Consider the following 22473-nt stretch of genomic DNA (forward strand, 5'->3'; position numbering starts at 1 on the left):
CTCCTCCAATACGCCTTTAAGGACTGCAGCGAGGGTGTCTTCATTCACACCAGATCCGATGGCAAGCTCTACAACCTGGCCCGTCTACGAGCCAAGACCAAAGTCAAAGAGGTGCTCATCCGTGAGATGCTCTTCGCCGACGACGCAGCTTTGACATCACACTCCGAAGAGGGACTCCAGCAGTTAGTCACTTGCCTTTCCCACGCATGCAAGGAGTTCGGACTAGCCATCAGCCTGACGAAGACGAATGTTATGGCTCAAGGCACGGGGACTCCCCCATGCATCACCATCGACGGATACACCTTGGAGGTTGTCAACGACTTCACTTACCTCGGGTCCACCATCTCGAGCTCTCTGTCAGTCGACCTGGAGGTCAACCGGAGAATCGCCAGGGCAGCCACAGTTATGGCCAGACTGAACCGGCGAGCGTGGAACAATTCCAGCCTCACTGAGAAAACCAGACTGCGCATCTACCAAGCCTGCGTACTCAGCACTCTCCTCTATGGCAGCGAGACGTGGACCACCTACGCAAGGCACGAAAGGAAACTCAACAGCTTCCACATGAGGTGCCTGCGACGCGTCCTGCATGTCGCCTGGCAGGATAAGGTCCCCAACACCGAGGTGCTGAAGCGAGCCAATATGAGCAGTTTGCATGCAGTTCTTAGCGAGAGACGCCTCAGGTGGCTCGGCCATGTCAAAAGAATGGATGCAGGCCGTATCCCCAAAGACCTCCTCTACGGCGAGCTAGCAGAAGGCAAGAGGATGAGAGGGTGCCCAAAACTGCGGTTCAAAGACATCTGCAAAAAGGACATGACACAATGCTCCATCAATCTCAACACATGGGAAGTTCAAGCAGACGACCGTCTAGCCTGGAGGCTCGCGGTCAGGCAAGGTACGTCACGGGCAGAGGCTGCGCGCAACGAGGAGGCGGTCCAGAAAAGATCGAGGCGGAAGCAGCGTCAACAGCAGCAACAACGGCCATCTGCCTTCACCTGTAACAAGTGTGGCAGGGATTGTCACTCCCGAATCGGACTGCACAGCCATTCTCAGCGGTGCAGATAGACTCTCAAGAAGCTACGCCATCGTCTCTCGAGGCGGACGGCTGCCGACGACGACGGATTCTTTCTGGATAGTGGAAGTGCTTGTGAGCTTTCCTTAATTCTTATGCTAATTTAAAATGTTGTTGCTGTTGGGTTTTTTTTTTTTTCAATGAGAATTTAAAACAAATTTGCAATAACTATTATGGTTCCAACAAAAGAGAGAATAATGTATTACTTGATATTTTGATAGACTGACCTATAGAAATACCTGGGCCTATAGCTTTTTATGAGTAATAAGTTTTAAAATGTTTTCTAAATATTTTTATACTGCTTGAGATGTTTATACATTGTACTTAATTTGTATTTCCACATCATTGGCATATATGGCATTTTCTTATTTAAGTTTTTAAATCTCTTCTTTATCAGCTATTAAATCCCTTTCTCATTCCTTTTGCTTTATATTCATGTTTTCTCATTTTTGTCAGAATAGCAAAATATTTACTTATTTATAATTCAAAGAAATAAACTTTGATTTTGTTTATTAATATGACTTTGTTTATTTTTCCCACTAGTTCATTAATTTCTTTTTTTGTTTGTTTCACTAATGTTTTGCTCCTTCATTTTTTGGTTTTACTATATTTTTTCATTTCTGGGTTCTACAATTTAATGATTTAATGTTTGGTTTATTTATTTTCTATCATTTAATTTATTTACTATAGCACGTTAAAGTTATAAATTTTCATCTAAATATAGCTTTGACTGGACTCCACAGTTTTGATATATGTACTCTTATTTCCATTGTATTTTCTATAATTTTAGTTTCCATTTCTGATTTTTTTTTAAGTACCTCTGAAAGAGTTTGATTTTTAGGTGCTTAGGGTTTTAGTGTTGTTGTTTCTTATTGTTCATTCACTGGTAGTTTTATTGCATTATGGTCAGTAAATACGGCCCATATACTTCTGACCCTTTGGACTTAAGGTCCATTTTTATGGCCTGATCAGCTCCTTTTTAATGGAATAGTCTATGAACATTATTTTTCTCTTGGTGAGTAAAAAATTCCTTAAGTATTTCATATAAGTCAAACTTACAACATTTTTCTCTCCTCCATTTATGCAGTTATTCTATTTGAATTGTCATATTATTAGCAAAGTGTGGTAGTATCCCACTATAATTCTGATTTTTCTAACTTCTGAAGTCTTAACAAACTTGGTTCTACATATTTAAATATTGCTTCATTACTTAAAAGTTTATGGCTGCTACGTCTTCATTGCTTATTGTATGACTTATCAGTTTAAAATAAGTTTTACTTAATGACTTCTATGTCACATTCAGTATGTTTATTACAGAAATGTTAGTTTAATTAGCATGAGGCTTTGCAAAAAGAGCAAATAAATATAAAATCCACAGATATTTAAATGCACTTGTTATTTTATATTTAATGAAACAATTTCCTGAACAGTTAAAGAAGCAAGTAGTGTAAAGCCAACTCTGATCCTCCTGACATTTCCCCATGTTCTGAGCTGCATTATTAAGGCCCCTATTTAATACCTGCTGCTCTCCAGGAGCTTCCCCAGTTAAGTCTGATGACTGTCATAGCCCTGTGACCACAGCTCTAAACTATCACCTTTCACCATAAAGGCATACACTATAGCACTCTTGTTTTGTGCATCTGTCCAATTTAACTTCCCAATTCCCACTACTAGGCACTGGTAGGATCGTTGTGATTGAGTCATTGAAGCATAAGACAATATAAAAATTAAAAGATCATAAAACCAGTGTAATGGAAAAGAGCTGCTATTTTAATCTTTATGGGCCTGCAGAGTAGATCCTATGGGGATTAGATTACCCCCAGAGAAGCCTACAGTAATCCACACATAAATGGGCTCTAAAGCAGTGTGGAGTTAGAACTGATGGATGATTCTACCAATAGCAGTGGGAAGGACAAAAGAAATACTTTGTAGACTCTCTCTGAAATACATTCCATAACATGATGAATTTTTAGCTCCCTGGAAATTAAAGTAATTCACACAGAACATTTCAAAGCCCTAGAAGAAGGATGACCTATAAATTCAGGATATTACTGTGACATTAAATCTAAAGTAGCAGCCGCAGTGGAGCAGATTAAAGAAAAACAAACAACGGTTTTCTCTGTCCCTCTGAAATAATTTGGGAAGCCTTCAAAGCTAGCTCAGCTATGCCATCCATTAACATCCCTGTTATTTGAAAAATTCAGAACTGAAAGAATGTTTGACCTTAAGATTTTCTGAAAAGTGTTAAAAGCTGTTCTAATGTGGCCCCTCCTCCTTTGTTTTCCAGGTTCTTCTGACAGGGAGTGAACACATTGGCAAGAATGAGTGATCGCCTACAGGAATCAAGAAACCATGTTCTTCTCTAGGTTCACAGCCTACTTAGGATTTTTATAGAGTTTATAGCATGGTTATCCTAAATTTTAAAAAAATGATAATCATAATACTACAGCCTAGCAATAAAGAAGACCATGATTTTAGTGCCAGGATGCTATAGTTACATCCTACAGCTAAATTTTATACAAAATTTATTATTAGTTGCACCAACAGCAGCCGTACTTATTGCGATAACTCCCACTGTGGTAAGAAAAAAAAAGGATCAATGACAGATAGTAAATGCATTTTCGTGCCTGATTTCCTTGCCTAAATTTTATACCAGTTTTACACAAATGGCAAGAGCATTTATTTTGACAATGGGGTTGTGTAAAGAGTAACTTCAATCCATAAAGTCCATGAATGCATGTCATTTGCAACCCTGGCTGCACACAGGACTCCTGTGTTGAGATATTTTAAGATGTCAGCCCAGAAGATTCTGATTTTGTCAACCTGGGGATGGCGCAGTTGCATCTTCAAAACTTCCCCAAGTGATTCTGTTGCATAAGTGGAATTGAGAATCACTTTCCAAAACCCTTCAATTTTGAAGTGGCCTCAGAATTCAAGCCGTTCTCACTCTCTTTGACTTCCAGTAACTTCTTTCCAATGGTTCCATCAGTTAACCTCCCTGGACATCTGCATCAGACCTCATACACATCCTCAAACTTAAAGCATGCAGAATTGATCTTATTATGTTCCCACAAAACATGCTCGACTTCCTTCAGTAAACCTGACAAATCACATGATCATCCTCCCAGGCACTTATGCCAAAAATATGGGAATTAGGGTCCTTCCACTTCATTTCAGTGTACTGACTGTTTTACCCGTAGAATATTCTTTTATATCTATTCCCTCTTCAACTCCATTTCCTTAAAGCATTCCTTCAGCACTTCTGCCTAATACATACTAAGAGTCTACTATTCCCAGTGTTTTCTCTAAAACCCCCCAGTTTTGCCTGAGCACTACATTACAGCTACCCAGCCTCATCTTAGACACCTACTGTTCTTCAGGTCACACTCCTCCCCATTTCTGGATGGTTGTCACTCTCCGCAGCACTACTTTAGTCTTAATTTTTGGTTTATTCAATACCTCCAAAACTCTGGTATTTCCATTATTTTCCTTGTCTCTTCCAATAATTTGTCCTCCACCCGACCTCAGGGCCTCCCTCCCAGGATCACACCCTAGACTGGCCATCCAACAACTGCAGCCCCTCCACAACCTCTGGCGCCCTCCTCTTCACTGCACTCTCAGTAAGTGTCCCACCCCAGAGGACCTACAATTCACTCACCCTTTCACCTCTTGACTATCCTTAACCCCTCACATGTCCACTTTACTCGCCTTACTCAGGCAAAATTTCAATCATTCCGTCAGTGCATTCTATGAACCCTCAACTCTGCCACTTTTTCATTGTCCCACATAAGCACAATCCAGCTCAAACACAGACTCCTGTCTCTTCATGCCTGCACAGAGCTGCATGGAAGAAAATCTCACACCTATGGCAGTGGATATCACTTTAAATTCATGATCACCAACTTCAAGTGGGCTCTTAATGATGCCTGGCAAGCATACTCCACCTCCCTAATCCATTCACTCTACCTCCTGGACTATCATTTATACCTTTCCGGTTTTCAAGCCTCCATCACCTCCTACTCCATCTTCACTCTCAGCTGATAACCTTGCTGCTTCCCTTTTCAACCATAATGGAGAAGTAATCAGAAGACAAACTTCTGTAACACCCCCAAACCATATCTACCCACCTGGGCCCATATACTCTGCGCCGACTCCTTGACAATGAACAAATTGCTGAAAAATCCACCCACTCCAGCACATCACTCAGGCAGTTCAATCCTCTGTATTATTTTTAAGTTCTCCCCAGCATACAAGCATGTAGTTTTTGTCCTTTCTTTAAAAAACATCTTCTAAATTATTCTTTTCGTTCACAACAAAATAGAAAAAAGTAATGCACATTCTCTTTCTTCAACTTCTTTTGCTCTCTCTTGAAGAGTCTCTCTAGTCAGACTTTCACTAACTCCACTCACCCAGCGCTCCTCCAGAATCACTCAGTTCAAGGTTACCAATGAACCTCTGTGTTGCTGAATGCAATGATCATTTCTCGGTCCTCATCTTACTTGATCCTCAGCTGCATTTCACACAAGGGCTCCCTGGCTCCTCCCAGGAATGCTTTCTTCACGTCCAGGACAGCACAATCCTGGTCTTCCTCCCGCTGTACTCGCTGATCTTCCCAGGGCCTTTTTGTTGGTTCTTTCTCATCTCCCTAACCAATAACTAGTTGTTTGACGTATTTTTCTTTTTCATCTTCATTTGTTTATTGGTGATCTAATCTAGTTTCTCAGCTTTAAACATCATCTTTATGCTGATGACTCCTAACTGTATATGTGCAGACTAGACTTGTTCCTTGAACTCCTAGGAAGGATCTCCCAATGGTCATTCAAGGATATTGCTCCAGCAACGCTCCCCTCCTTATCCTACATCACACATTTTTGTTCACTGCTACATCATTCCCATCACATTACTGCTGTTATCTCTTACAATTAAAAAAACAAAAACTCTTGATCTCACTTTCCTCACCAGCCAACTACTAACCCACTTCTCTACTCTTGTTTGCAGGAAAACTTAAGAGTAGTCTGTACTCAGCACTCCCAATTCCTCTTCAGTCAGCTCCTCTTAAGGTCACTCCGATCAGGCTGTTGTTCCCACCTCTTTCCCAAAACTGCTTGTGAACATCACTTCCAGTGACCCCTACATTACCAACTGTAGTGGTCAGTACTTAGTGCTTGTTCTCTTGTACCAGCTCTCTTGACAGCATATGACACAGCTTCTTCGTCTTTGACACACCTTCTTCACCTTGGCTTTCAGGTCAACAGTCTTGCTTGGATTTTCTCATCCCTCTTTATTATAAGTCTTCTCTTGCTGGTTCTTCAGCTTTTCTCCACCTCTTAGCGTTGGTGAGTTCTAGAACTCAGTCCTGGTCCTCTTCTCTCCTCTAGTCATGCCATCTTCCTAAATGACTTCAGCCAGACTCATATTAAATACCTCTATGCCTACAACTCTCACATTTGTATCTCCTGGCAAGCCACCTCTCCCAAACTCCAGACTCATATATCCAACCTCCCAGTCTGTTCCCTACGTGGCTCACTAATAAGCATCTCCAGCTTAACATATTCAAAACTGAGCTCCTAACCATTCCCCTCAAACTTCTCTTTCGACTCCTATTTTCTTGTCCAGGCCAAAATCTTGGAGTAATTCTTGATGCTCCCCTGTCTTTCACACCCTACATCCATCCATCAGTAAATTCTGTCAGCTCTCCCTTCAGGCTACCTGGAATCTGACCACTTCTCACTTCCTCCAATGCCATCACTCTGGGCCAAGTCACCATCTCCCATACCAGCCACATCACTGCTTGTCCTGATTCCACCCTAACTCTCCTACAGTCTGTTTTCTTTCTTTTTTTTTTAAATGTATTTTATTGATTATATTGTTACAGTAGTTCCAATTTTCTCCCCTTTACTCCCCTCCACCCAGCACCCCCCTCCCCCAGCATCCCCCCCCAAGTCCATACCCATGGTTCGTGAAAAATAACTATCCCTACCTCTCAGATATTAAGACCCTTTGTAATCTTGTAAAGGACAATGGGCGAAGGTCTCAAACTCCTCTAGCTGCTTCAAGCTGGACATGGTCATCGTCCTACCTACCCTTGGGTCCAGAAAACCCTAATAATAGTGGGGGTGTGAAGGGGAGGGTGGCCTTCCCACATGGGGAAGGATTGTGCAGACTCCAGGTCAGTTGGCTGTCCCCGGACAACGGCGTGCTTGGTTTACCAGGCTGGCATCCTTGTTGCGTTCTGAGGGTGAGAGGCGCCTAGCACACCTTCCTCCAAAGAAGCCCTTGTTTTCTTTTTTTCTTTTTTCTTCTTTCTCCTAATGTGGAATACAGTCTGTTTTCTATATGCTGGTCAGAGTGATCCTTTCTCTTCCTAATCCAGATATTATCATTTCTCTACTTCAAATTTTCTAGTGGCTCCCCATCTTACCCTGAGTAACACAGCTTACAGGGCCCAATGATCAGCCTGACATCACCTCTCTGACCTCACCTACTACTTCTCTCCTCCTTGTCATCTCTACTATAGTACTACCACCCTTGGTTAACACATGAACATGACAGGCATGTTCCTGCCTCAGGACCTTTACATCGCTCTTGCCCTGCCTAGAATGCCCTTCCCCTTGTGTACATGCCTGTTCCTGCACCTCCTTCCGACCTTTACTCACACATAAACTTTTCAGTGATGTCATTTTATTTCCCACACCTTATCCTGTTCCCAGGTTTTATTTTTCTTTTTATTACTGTCTAACATAGTATGTAATTAGTTTATTTATGTATTACCATTTTCTTCTCACCAACATGTACATTTCATAAGGGCAAACTTTTTATTTTGTTTAATTCCCTACTGTATGTACAAAACTGCATCTAGGTCTATGGTATCTACAATACCTAGAACAGAGCCTTGCACATAGTAGATGTGCTATAAACACTTGATGAGTAAATGAAATACATCACCAAGTCATAATCTCTCCAATCAACCTTCATCCTGTCTCCAGAGAGATCTAATTAAGAGATAAATCTGTTCATCTCAATTTTCAGCTTAAAATTCTTCAATGGGTCTTCAGGGCTACAGTTGATACAAAGTGAACTGTCTTTAGTAGCAGGCATATCCCATACATACGGTAAGTAAAGTTTATGTGTGCGGGATGTGGTGTGGGGGGGGGGTGGGTATGAAAAATGAAGAGCGAATGATCCACCTAAAAGCAGTCAGTTCAATTATTTTTAACAAATTGTGCTGGCTACATGGCACCCCCTGTATACAGAATAAAGAACCATCTCCACAGCACAGCTTGGTAAGCACTAGGCAGACCTGCCATGCTTACTCCCTCCTGGGCGCTGTAACACCAGGAAAGAACAAAAACAAAAATAAAACAAACTGTGCATATCCACAAACTGAGTGCTTGCAATGCAACAGAACACGTTACTTTGTCATTATTAAATAATCAGGCAAGGAAGCAAGTTGTCACTGTTGGCATGGTCTGAAATTATATCTGGAGTCCACATATTTGAACCAGATGACTAACTTTGCTAAAGGCAGTTTTTACAACTGTATGAGGTAATCATAGTTGTATTTCAGGGTGACATGATTGGAAAATCTAAACTAGGTAAGCCCTCATTCAGTGATTTCAATCTGTCGGGACCTTCCCTTGGACGGGAAGAACAGCCTTGCCACCCACTTGAGCTTTCTCCCATGAAGAACCAGAAAGACTTGGGTTTAGTCACAGAAAGTCCCCCATCCTGAAATCTCCTGCAGGACTTTGCTGAGAGTGGATCCTTTGCGCTCATCCCATTGTACTTCTTTCAAGATTTCTGCGTCAGAGTGCTCTTGCCAAAGTCCTTAATGGGACTTGCACAATGGCATACAAGAAATTCCATGATCTGACCCAGTGTTTAGGAGAAACAGACTCATCCATCAACATTCCCAGCACACACTCCACTTACTCTTACCAAAGCTCCACTCTCTTCTGTCTTAGGACCTTTGTAAACTCCTATATTGTCCTTCCCACTCACACATTCCCCAGCAAAGTGCTCCACCCCAGAATCAACTTCTCTAGGAATCCTCTGCAGACTCGCTCAAGTCAGCTAATTACTTCTCACTTTTCCTGCACTGTATCCAGCACATATCGTCCTTCTTGTCTTTATCTTATTCGTTGTAATTATTGTTTTATCTCAATTCCATAGAGGCAATAATCATGTCTAATGTATCTCTGAATTACTGATGCCTAACCTAGTACCTGGCACTTAAGAGGCATTCAACAATTTTTTGAAAATTTTAACTTAATTATAATTCGGAAAGAGTGACTATATCAGTCTGGCTAGAGTAAAGTCTACATGAGTTCTGGGAGAGAAGGGAAATTGGAAAGAGGGAAAGAAAACATAAATAAAAAGATACCCGAGGTATGTAACAACAAATTGTTTTCATATTTCACATAAATAAAGGCAGCACTTTGCACTGGAAAGAATGTTCCATATGTCAGTTTAATCTCTTAGCCGTTATGGGCAGAAAATTAAAAACACTAACTTCTCAACATAATTCAATTAAAGCTTAACCCCTACCTCCAAAAAAGAATGTTGCAATAAAAATTTTAAAGGCAGACTAGTTAGTATAATGAATTGATTATAGTCAGATAACCTGAGTTCATTCAGTGTACAGTGCTCCTTCTATGAGCTACTTTAACAGAATATTTATTTTTTAACTAATACAAATGGGTAAGAAAAACATTGATTCTCAAAAAATAAATTGACACATAGTAGAGAATAAGCATAGATTAATTATATAAGAGGAAATATAAGTAGATTTAAAATATTAAAAATATTCAATTCTACTAACAATAAGTACAAACTGAAACAATAATGAGGTAGCTACTTTAAAAAGTACAATTAAATGGGCATACACATGCCCTGTTAAATTAGCCACCTTGAGTTCACATTATACCACCTAATGCTAGTGGATTTACTGTTGGCATTTAGCAGGGCTTAATGGAACAGATCTTCTGGAAAGCAATTTGAGCACATTGCTGATAATTTATCATTAAGAAGTTTCCCAAAAGGGAGTGGGATACTACAGATATTGTTTATAACAATGAAAAATTAGAGTCTAGAAATGCCCAAAAAGAATAGTTAAGTTAAAAAATGTGTCTATTCTTTGGACTATACATTGCCATCACAATAATTGCACAAAAATGATTGTTCATTATGGAAAAATTAAAATAATAACATGAATAATGGCTAATAGTGAGCATTTGCTATGTGCCAGGTACTATGGTATTTCAGATGCATTATGAGATCGGTACTAATAGAGGGTTGCCAGACTTAGCAAATAAAAATATAAGATGCCCAGTTCAATTTGAATTTCAATATTATCTGTTGCTTATCTGAAATTCAAATTGAACTGGGCATCCTATATCTTATCTGGATGCTAGCAATAATGATGAGAAAACAAGGATACAGAGATTGTTACCCAGGGACACACAATAAATTGTGATAAAATGCTAAGTTTACAAAAAAAGTAGAATAGAAATATTTGTCCATGAATGATTACAAACAGGTGAAACATATGCATGTTCATGGACACGGCTGAGAGGAAACACGGACAGGTGATGCTACTACCACCAAAGCCCATTTTTTGAGTGTTTTACCAAGGCATGTGCTGCAGCAGCCTCCCGCTCCCATTTCACATATGAATAAAGTGAAGAGTTAAATATCTTCCTCAAGGTCATAAAACTAGTAAGTACAGGATCAGATTTTGAGTCTAAAGCTCTCTCCTGTTCCACTTTGTCATCTTGATTTTCCTTGGTGAGTTCATTTATTTTTCTTTCAGCTGCAGTTCTATCAATGTTGATATCAAAGTTTTTGTGTGAGAAAATACATGCACTAGATGGATATTACAAGAAGATCTGAAAAACCTAGTTGTTGGCAATTACTTTGGTTTAAAGCCATTCCTACAGCTAACCGATGAAGCACGTAAAAGAAAAAGCCACGATGCACTTTCATGGCTGAAACTGAGATTTCATTTAGAAAGCAGAAATACATACTCCAACGTACCCTTTAAAAAATGAGGCTGCTCTCCCACTTCTGCCTCTCGCTAAGCTCCTCCCCTTTCTCTAGCTCATCAGCATGTGAACTTGCTCCTTCAGATAAATCACTTAAGAAGGGACTGTAAATTTTTTTAAGCCAAACATATGGGAAAGCACGTGTGCACACACAAAGACAAAAATGTCAATATGCTTTCACAGTGAAAGCAATGCCCATCTTCTTTATAGAATAGAGAATTTCAGGGTGATTTCCCTGAGCTGTCAGCTTAATTTTTCCATGAGAGCTTAGCCCACATCAAAAAGTTTGTACTTTTGATTATTTATTCTCCAAGAGGCAGCTGGCCATAGGGCTGCCTGTGATGCCTCTACCACAGTTTGCTTTTGTTTTGCCGTCTTGATAATTACTTCATGACTAAACCACTCACTGGTCCATGTAGAGAAATCCCACAGAGATGAAAACACACTTGTTTAAATAAAATATTTATGAAGAAGCCCCAAATGTCACTGAAGTAAATGCAAATTAGATCTTCACATATTATGCATCCAATATGCCACTCATTCCTTAGAAGACTATTTTCTGATTGCAATTAACATTAATTTTTAAAATTAATCCCATTGTGCATAATTACATCAGTGCCTGTTCATAAAAATCCAGTGTTTTCCGGTTGATTCTCTTTTAACTATCTTTAAAAATGTGAATTAAAGCTAATATTTAATCTTGATGATTACTTTAGAAATTTTCCTTTAGAAACTATATTTATTATTTTACATATACTCTTCTAATTAGTTACTTCACTCTAATTCAATATAATGCAACATTAGTAAAGTTTCCACATTCTGACCTTTTAATGAAATAGTAGTTGGACACGATTTTCTCAATTTGTTCTTTTCCCTCCAATTGAGTAAACATAATAGATTCTCATGATATTTTAAAGAGCCCACAAAATAAAAGTTTGGGGTAATAATGTCAACATTATTGAAAGTTAAGAATCAGTTGATTTGGGTAGCAACAGTACAAGAATAATAGTCAAAACCCCAGACATTTGATGCCATCTTTCCTAATTTTGCAGGAAAGAAATGTGAGCTGAGCAGAGTCCCATGGATTCATTCCTCATTGATAGCTGCACATTCCAATCAGCTGAGGAACTCAAAAAATACTGGTATTAGGCCCTGCCCCGGAGGTTCCGATTTAATGTTTTAATTTTGTTTGTTTGTTTGTTAAAGCTCCCTAAATTGTTTCTAATGGTGAAAACCACCGGTCTAGAAAAAGCCTTTCCTGAGAAGGGTTAATGCCCACCTAGAAAGACGAGTCATCAATGATGTGTCGTGAGGCCTTGCTTCACCCATTGACCAGGTGAACCAGAAAATGAGAAAAAGTCTCTAGAAATACAAAGCTAGAATGTCAGTGGAAAACCAGCATCCTGAATAATTTATAAAGCTCAAGTATTTCATATCATTCAAATTCATATAATTCAAAAATTCATAACGAAAAACTGAGCTGAGTCCTTAAAACTGCAGAGAATTTAACCTACGCTTAGAGATTAAATCCAATATGAAAGTACAGAATAGAGAGTTGGTCTAAAGATGGCTCTGATGAAAAGTACCTAGGAAATTTTCATTCACAGTAACTCCTACACTCTTAGCATATGTGGTGTGTTTATCTAAGATCTACTTTAACTTAGACTCAATTCTTTTCTTAAATGGAACCCATGGCCCTGGGCTAGTTTAGCTCTCTGAGCTTTGGGTTATTCATAGACACCAATCTTTTAGCAATGCTACTCAGACTTCAATGTTCCTATGAATCACCTGAGGTTCCTGTTAATACACAGAATCATATGTAGGTCTGGGGTGGGGCCTGAGAGTCCACATTTCTCACAAGCTCCCAGATGCTGCTAATGATGCTTGTCCACAGATGAACATATTGAGCAGCAAGGTCTTAGAAAATGTTATGAGCATTAAATTAAATGACCTACTTAAAATGCTTGGCAGAGACATGGTTGGCACCCTACAGAAGAAAAGACTTGTGGGGGAAATAATAAAACATGGTGGAAACCTAGAAGTCCTGTGATCCAATCCTCTTTTTCTTTTCCAGATGGAGAAACAACAGGTTGGGAAAAGTTAAAATCACTACTTCCTAAGAGCTAAAGGTGTGTAGTGAGAAGAGACATTCTTTTTGACAGTAAAAGGTATAATCAAGATCAATGAGTGGAAATTAAAGAGAGCTCTTCATTCCGTACAAGGAAAAACATTTTAATAATAAATGCAGTCCTATAATCAACTGGCCCTCTTTAAGAGTGAGAATGAAGCCCCCAGTTATAAAATATGAGCACAGGCCATTTGATGATGTTAAAGACATATTTCAGGTCACTGTTGAATATCTAAGAGACACCACACAATAAGTGCAATTTAACAAACAAACAAACAAACAAAACAACCAGAAATCTCCTTATTTCCCTTTGCATTCCAACTCTACTACCCCCTCCCTCCAGAGTCTTCTCCTTTGTAGTAAATTGGGATGCTTAAGTCAAAAAGCTTTGGAGTCACCCTTAACTTCTGTTCTCTCACTCCTTACAGCCATTTCATCAACAAACCCTAATGCTCTACCTCCAAACAGTGTCTGTAATCCGATTACTTCTCACCGCCTACATTAAAAGTACCCTGGTCCAAGCCACTATCTCCTCTGTCTGGATTACTGCAATAGCCTCCTAACAAGTTTCTGTCTTCAGCCATGATCTTCTACAGTATTTTCCCAACACAGTAACCAATGTACTGCCACCTCTCTGCTCAGTCATACTGATGGAGCAAAAGTAGGTTTACAGTTGTTCGTATGGAAAATAATAGAATAATTGGTAAATAATAATAAAAGAACTCTTTTTCACATACTCGCAACTGTAAACCTACTTTTGCCCCACCCTGTATGTGAAACAACCTAAAGACATCTAACAGAAGCATTCTAATTGCCTTCCATGGGGGAAAAAAAAGAGTGCTCACACTTAGCTTAAAAGTCAGCATTTTACTTTTCTATAGTTGCTACAGATGAAGGACTGCATGAGTTAAATCACACTTTAGCAAATCTTCTCTTAACACCAACTTAAGAAAGATGAGGTTCTCTGCTCCCACATCAGAGCGCTGCAACTACCTGGGCAAAGAATAACCCTTCTGATGTCCACTGGTCTGTAACCCAGGCTTATCCCACTTCTAACAAAATGAACAAACATCCTAGATTCAATGTCACTCTGCTGTCCACAGAGAATTACATATGTTTTCTCCTTTTAAAACCAAAGTTCCTCAAGTGAGCTGGAAAAACCTAGCCACCATGGATGGACAATGGATAGAGAAAGCTGGAGAGTGGCATGCAGGTGGGCTTTTTGTTTTTGGTGTTGTTTTGTTGTTTTTTTTTGTTGTTGTTGTTTGTTTTTTGTTTTTTTTTTTTTTTAGAAAAGGAAGCCATGACTTTATAGAGAGGCAGAGGAGACTCCCTCTACGGACTCCTGTGCAGGGCTGCTGGGCATGGTGGTTCCGGTTCCCACTACACAACAGCAGAGGGCCCTTCACAGTTCTGCTGTGCAGCTAGCTTCTCCAGCCACTCAGCTTTTAGGGCTCAGGAATTAAAGCCACTCTTCGCTTGTACAATCAAACAGCTTCGGAGGGATGGAGATAAATGCATCTGATGAAAGAATTAATGTGGGCAAGGACAGGAAGGAGGGAAGTGGAAACAAATTTTGGCCTGAGCTGCAGTGCCCTGGAAGAGAGGGTGCACAGTGGATGTTAGCTTCAGCCTCAGTTCCTCTCACCTTGCACTCACAGCCCCACCCCCCAACTCCTTCCTCAAAAGCAGGATACTTCCTGCAGCAAACCCACAATTCCGAGGGGCAGCCTCAGAACCCCTGTGCCCTCCTTTAAGAAAGCAGAGCGGTGCTTTCAGGAACTCAAGAGAGCAGCAAGGCGTATTCTTATCTAGGGCTATTTCTCAGCCAAGGAATCAGATTTGTCTTTCATAAGAAGCCTTCTCTGTGATTCTTTCTCAAGGGCTTCTCACTGCAGTGGTGGAGAAAGACCTAAGAACATGGAATCCAGCTTGTGCATTAAAAAAAAAAAGGCATAAAATCGGCCAAAAAAGATGTTCAACATGCAACTCAGCAAGAGACCTCATCCATATTCTCTTGTACAAAAGCCAATGGCAACTGCTTATGGTGGATAACAACAGGCACCGTGGCACAGTCATGGGCAAGGCAGTGGGACACATCAACACTAACGCTTGCTGTGGATGAAGCATGTTGATAATTTTGTTGCTCCTGCTGCTAAAAGACAGAACTCTCCGCACTTAGGACATCATCCTGGGCCCCAGTTCATGAAATGAGGCACGCTCATCCGTGTCTGCAGTCTGTGCAGCAAGTCACATTCAGCAACAAGCCACACAAAGGCTGGCCGTTAAAACTCTGGGGAAATCATTTGGGACCAACAGTACTTCTCAGCTTAATTCTCGACTCTGAGTAACACATTACCGATCATCCTATAAACTTAATTAATGTAACCACGGGCAATGGGGAGGAATCATCTTTCTTTTTCAATAATAATAATAATAAAAGGGGGGGCCCTTCGGGAAAGCAAACAGCTCCACCAAAATTCCCTCTTCCAACCTTAATTGGACAAATGCCAAAAATAAATGAACTTTTCAAAGTTAGGAGCTTCCCAACTTTCACGAGGGACAACTGCAGGTGCACAAGCCGTGACCGGCGAGCCCACGGACCCGGCTGTGCCGAGCGGTGGCAGCTGGTCGTGCCAGGCCCAGGCCGCCTCTACACCAAGGGACCCGCAGGGAATAGGTTCAGGCCCGGCTGTCCGGGACCCGGGGACGGGACTCCCTGGCCCCGGCCTAACGCCGTATCCCGCCCCGCCCTTCTCACCCCAGACCAAGGAAGGGAAATAGGTGCTCCAGAGCAAGGTTGAGGAGTGCCCAGTGGGATTCAGTCGCAGCCCGGGGCCGTCCCCAACTCTCAACTTCCCAGAGTTTTCCTCGGGCCTCCTCCCCCTTCCCAGGGCTCTTAAGGCCGCCGCGGCCTCCCGTCGCCCGGAGCGCAGAGCTGGAGAAGTGGAGCGCGGAGCTCTGAGCTCAGGAGCCACCCCTAGGAGCCCCAGCGTAGGTAGCGCAGGTGGCGGGCGTGGTCCCTTCAACCCTACCCCAGCCCACCGGGAATCGGCCTCCTCGCAGCAGCTTCCACTGGGGTCCCCGCCCGGTTCGGCATCAGGCCCCGGTGCCCTGGTTCCCGATCCCCCTCCCCTAGCTCAGTGGCAAGCCCCCACCGCCACCCCCACCCTGCACCCTTTCCCTCCAGTTCGCCTCAGGCCCCGGTGCGGCCGCAACCCCCAGCCCAGGGCCCTCGGGTCGCGCAGGGCAGTGGCGGTGGCACTCACCTGGGTCGCGGAGACGGGGTCTGGCGCGGTCCCGCAGGTGGTAGATAAAATCCTGGCAGCTGTCGTGCTCCAGGGCCCCCCGGGCACAGAGCTCGGCCAGCAGCTGCAGCGCCTGGTGACAGAGCGCGTCCCTGGCCCCGGGCATCGCCCCCCCGCATCCTCGGACCGCGCCGGGCTGGCGGGCGCGGGAGACAACCCTCCGCCTGCCAGCTCAGAGCCGCCGCCTCCGGGCCGTCCACCCTCGCGGCCAGGGACCCGCCGAGAAACGGCCTGAGCCCCAACTCCAGCCTGCCCGGCCTCCCACCGGTTGCATGCAGCTCTTTGCCAGCTGGTCGTGGGTCGTTCGGGATTTCTCTCTCCCTCTCTCTCTTCCGGCCCCTCCGTCCCTCCCACGGCACCAGGAGAGGCGGTGCCGAACAGCTCGGCGTGCCTCGCTCCTAGCGCTCCGCCCGCTACTCGCGGCCGCCCAGGGCGGGGCCGGGTCAGGGGTGCGCGCCGCAGGGTGGGATCTCGGTGGTTCCTGCTTGGGCGCCAGCGGGGAACTGCGGGGCGCTAGCCGTTTCCTAGAGGAGCGCGGAACTCGTCTCCGGACCTCGCGCTCAGAGAGGTTGCACCCAGGCTTCAAGAGTGTGAGCGGGTGCGCGCTTAGGGCGCTCTCGCCACCGCACCCCTCCGACTTGATGCAAACCAGCCTTGCCCACTGTCCCTCATCGCGTGTGGCCAAAGCACGTTTTGGGATGCGTTGTGGAAAAGGTGCAATCTAGACTACACCCGTCAGATCTGCGCCGTCTTCAAACTTGAAAAGCACCGTCTGTCTATAAAACACGGGCCTAATGGTGCTAGATGTCCAAATGTGGGCTTTGTGTTCAAGATTCGCCATCAAAGGAGAGATTTCCCACGCTCAGGGCCTTTTCCACCACTCTGGTGATTGAGAGAAGGTGGAGGCTCTCAGATCAGAACTAAGGTCAAATAAATGGCACCTGAGAAAGACATTTGGATTTACCTGGAGCTTTATAGGTCCTGCCTCGTTTTCTAAGCAACTGATTGGAAATCCGCGGATTGCCGACGTGTTTCCAGCACCTACCAAGGAAGACTATCACAGAATTTGAGATTTTTGGAAGGGAACACAGGGCACCTCTCATACACCCACCTCTTCAGCCTTTCAGGCAATAAGCCCAGAAATCACTGCGGAGTACAGAACTCTTTTGTTTGTATGTGTTGGGCACTGTGCCACAAGCCTTTTAGATATATAATCTCATTTAATTCCCTGGATAGCCCAAGGAGGTCTGTATAACTGTATCCCTGTTTTACCAATGAAAAACCTGAGACTCAGAAAAATGTCACCTACCCAAGTTCACATAAGGGGAGGCGAGGTAACCCTTTTCTTTTCTTTTATATACTAGTGCCCAGGCCCCACTCTAAAACAGGGTAGAACCTCTACCACTGGTGTTCTTAGTCATAAAGTTGTGTTGCTGCTCGGGACATACAGCAAATCATCTGCAGAGAGGTAATTCAGGACAAGTTTTGAAATCCTTCTGTGCATGGTGCTAGCACCTGAAAGACCTCCTATTCCAGTGATTTTCAACCTTTTCATCTCATGGCATACATAAACTTATTACCAAAATTCTGCGACACACCAAAACATATATTTTTTGCCCACCTTACAAAAAATAGGTTTAATTTTTATTTATTCACACCAATGTCTATTGTGTTGGCTGTTGTCATTTTTTCATTTGACAGTCTAAGGGAAAAGAGGTCAGTGTCCCTGACTAAATAGTCAGGTATTGCATGCTTTAAAAATTCTTGCAGCTCACCAGTTAAAAATCACTCTTCTACTGAATAGGAGCGAAAGTGCAGAGTTGTAAAGGTAAAGATAACTCCAGAGATTTGTGAAAAGGCAAGTAGACTCTCTGCCCTAAGAAATTAGGGGGGAGAAGAAACTGCTGACAGGGAGCCTGTAGAGAGGGTAGAACAGAAGCTGGTCCTTGAAAGGAGGGAAAGATGTGAGGTGGCGGGGGAATTAGAGAGGGTTTGGTGCTAGGGCTGGTGTAGTAATGGTGGGAAGGAACTGTGTTAAAGCATGTAGAAGTCTAACACTGATGGGACTATGTCAGAGAAGAACTGAAAACAATAATAAATTAGTTTGAGCAACAACATGTGTAGGCGAAAGCCATAAGCCCTCTGCCGGGAGGCCTGCAAGCGGGTCCCCCCTACCCAGGTGTCCTGTGATCTCAGCCTGCAAAGAACTTGCAAGGGAGTCTTGCTGACGCCAGCAGCTGCACGCGGCTCCTGGTAACTGAGTCACGAAAGCCAGGGAACAAAGCAGGCTGAAGACCTAAGCCTCTTCCCCTTAGTGATAACATCGAATGGTGCAGACCCTTGGACCCTTACCTGCACACAATTCTTGGGGGCTGGTTTATAAGTCTCTAAGAACAAAGAAGCTTGAAAATTAGTGTCTCCTCTCTCCCATAGCAACTATATTGGATGTGGAACAGACCCTTGGACTTTTTGTGATTTACTGCTTTGCTCTGTGTAGCCCTATAGGTTAATGTTTGTCCCTCTTAGTGGAATCAGGTAAGCCTTTTAGCTTTGTAGCCCTATAGGTTAACGTTTATCCCTCTTAGTGGGATCACGGAAGCTTTTTAGTTCTGTAGCTCTATAGGTTAATGTATATCCCTTTTAGTGGAAAGAATGTTTGTTACTATGTAAGCTTTTTTAGTTTCTATTTAGTTTTACTTAAAAAAAATCTTTTCTGCAACCCAATAAAAGGAATGGTAAGGCTGTGAACAATCGCTGATTACCAGAGAGAGTTACAGCCCTCCGTTCGTTGCTGGCCACTCATCCTGCTTGCTGGACTTAATCTCAGCGTCTCTCTCCACAAATATTAAATGCAACAACATGGATGGCCCTAAAGGGTATTATGCTAAGTGAAATAAGTCAGAGAATAAGAAAAATACGATATGATTTCACTTATATGTAGAATCTAAAAACAAACAAATGAACAAAACAAAACAAATAATTGCATAGATACAAAGAACAAACTGATGGTTGCCAAAGGAGTGGTGAAAAAGGTGAAGGAAAATAAGAGGTACAAACTTCCAGTAATAAAATAAATAAATAAGCCCTGGCCAGATACTCAATTGGTTAGAGCATCGTCCTGATACGCTAAGGTTGCAGGTTCCATCTCTGGTCACGGCACATACAAGAAGCAACCAATGAATGCATAATGCATAAGTGGAACAACAAATTGATGTTTTTCTCTCTCTTTCTCTCTCTCACTCTCAAATCAATGAATAAAATAAGTCATGAGACTATAATGTACAGTATAAGGAATATACTCTATAATATCACAATAACTGTACAGTGACAGATGGTTACTAGACTTAGCATGGTGATCACATTGTGAAGCACAGACATCTGTAATCACTATGTGGTATACCTGAAACTAATATAATATTTTATGTCAACTGTTACTTTAATTTTAAAAATTAAGAAAAAATCACTTTGCCAAGTCAAGAAAGATATAATGAGGGCCTAGATTGGGCTAAAGACATTGGCTGATTTCCAGAAACATCTAAATTTGAAAAACATTTCAAATGTTAATTGACAAAATTGTGACCAATGGAATGAGAAAGAAGAGAAGACAAGGAAGTTTCAGAAACTGACCTGGGCCATATTTGGTTTGTCCCTGATGACACCCTGAATTGCATGCCTAGGATATAGGAGAGAGGGGTGTCAACAAAAGCTCACTGCTACCAATCTAATGCCAAGAGTCTCGATCTTGAGTGTCATAAAAGGAGAAACTTTATTCGGGTGAACAATTTGCAAATCAGGGCAGCACAGCCTGGAGGAAAGAGGAAGTGCGCTTCCCAGAGACAAAGGGGAGGCCTGCTTTTATAGAGAAAGTTGCAATGCTGTCCTCTGACTGGTCTATTTTATGCAAATGAGAAATCCAAATTTGCACAGTTTCAATGGCTCAGATAGCACTGTCCTGATTGATTAGTTTTCAGTGTTTTGATTGGTTGTTATGAAGCCTCTCTGATTGGTCATTATAGATGCAAATGAGGAGATAGCTCTGTAGTTCCAATTGGATGGGGCAAGTCTTAGCCCACTGGTTGAAAGATAATTCCAGAAACTTCTTTATAAGGTTCAGTTCAGATGGCTGCAATACAATGTTGGGGACTTAGAAGCTCAGTTTGTGGCTTTTCCCTGAAATTCAATGTGTATGACAGGCCTCTGTCAGCAATGGCTGCTAGACTCTTGCTATAATTTTGCACCCAATTAACCACGAGGAGTCCTTCTTGGTAGATACATTCCTTCTCAGGGTTCATATTGAATTGCCACATTGGTTAGGTTCCTCCAGGAAAGAATAGCTGGAAAAATGGTAGAGAACATTGTCATGTAAAATGTGGCTTAACAAGGACAAGAATGATAAGCAGCCATCAAAAAAGGAGAAATCAGAAAGAGGGGAGTTAGTTATGAGGGCCAAAGGAGGAGGAGTGGTGGATGGAGGAGTGATCAACAGCATCAACTCCAGAACTTAAAAAGAAAAAAAAAACTGTCCTTTTGCCTTGACCAGTGTAACTCAGTTAGGCATCAGTCCACAAAGCAAGAGGTCACTGGTTCAATTCCCAGTCAGGGCACTGCCTAGGTTTTGGATTTGGTTCCTGATCGGGGTGTGTACAAGAGGCAACCAATCAAAGTTTCTCTCTTGCACCAATGTTTCTCCCCTTCTCTTTCTCCGTCCCTTCCCGTCTCTCTAAAAGAAATTAAATCTTAAAAATAAACCCCAAACTGTCCTTTGGATGTAGCAGAAAATAAGACACACAAGATTTAGAGAGAACAATTACTGTGCAACATACCCCGTGGAAGGTAACGTTTTTGTGCCCATGATTTCTCATTAGATAATACTGATATGTGCATCACTGGGTTGTTATAAGATTACTGGGTTGTTATAAGTATTTAGCGTAGTGCTGCCAATCAATATATTTTTGTTGTTGCTGTTGTGTGTCTACTACAATGTGCTAAGTGCTAAGTGCAACAACCCTAAGTGGTAGATATTATTATTTCCTATTTTACAGGTGAAGAAAGTGAACTCAAGTGTTTAAATAATTTCCCCAAGGACACATTGGTAGATTGTTTCCAGAGACAGTCACATCATTCCTTCTGTTCCACATGTCCCTTTGCAAGGTGACTTTACCACTCCTTTCACCAAGAAGTCAAGTCTATTTACCTTCCCCTTCACTCTGGGATGGCCCTGTAACTTACTTTAACCAACAGAATATGTGGCAGTGCTCTTCTGATGACAGCATATTGGCTGGCAAGGACGTGGAGAAGGAATCCTGGTGCACTGCTGGTGGGAAGGTAAAGTGGTACAGCCTCTATGGAAAGCAGTACGGAGATTCCTTTAAAAATTAAAAATAGAACTACCATATGATCCAGGTACCCAACTCCTTGGGTATATATCTGAAGTAAATGAAATCACTATCTTAAAACAAAATATCTGCATCCCTCTGTTCACTACAGCACTGTTCACAATAGCCAAAACATGGAAACAACCTAAGTGTCCATTTACAGACAATGGGTAGGGAAAGCATGATGTGTGTGTATTATACATATACAGACAAAAGAAAAAGAAAAAGAAGGAAATCCAGGCATTTGAGACAACACGGGTGAACATGGAGGGCATTAGGTTAAGTGAAACAATGAAATGATCCAGAGAAAGACAAACACTGTATAGTATCACTTATGTGCAGAACCTAAATAAAAAGAAAGAAAGAAAAAGAAAAAAATAGCTGATCTCATAGAAACAGTGACTGCCAAGGGCTATGGTGGGGGAAACAGAGAGATATAGGTCAAAAGACACTTTAAATATATACAATTTTGCCAATTATTCCTCAATAAAGCTGGAAAAGGAAAAATAATAAAAAGAATCCCGTGAGTCTTTTGTGCTGTTCTTAGACC

The 22473-nt window shown here is 42.2% G+C and overlaps 1 protein-coding gene across 1 annotated transcript in view; it reads right to left on the reverse strand.

The window, feature by feature from the left end:
- The window catches only part of SYT9 (synaptotagmin 9), a 189852-nt gene extending 172933 nt beyond the window's left edge, over positions 1 to 16919 (reverse strand). Inside the window, exon 1 of the mRNA XM_090267670.1 lies at positions 16510 to 16919. Within this exon, the coding sequence (XP_090123796.1) occupies positions 16510 to 16654 (145 nt within the window). The 5' untranslated portion in view covers positions 16655 to 16919. The remainder of the gene's footprint in view (positions 1 to 16509) is intronic.
- Between the last annotated feature and the right edge of the window lie 5554 nt (positions 16920 to 22473).

Source organism: Furipterus horrens, unplaced genomic scaffold (assembly GCF_987537825.1).
Source record: "Furipterus horrens unplaced genomic scaffold, mFurHor1.1.pri manual_scaffold_2, whole genome shotgun sequence".
NCBI classification, from domain to species: domain Eukaryota; kingdom Metazoa; phylum Chordata; class Mammalia; order Chiroptera; family Furipteridae; genus Furipterus; species Furipterus horrens.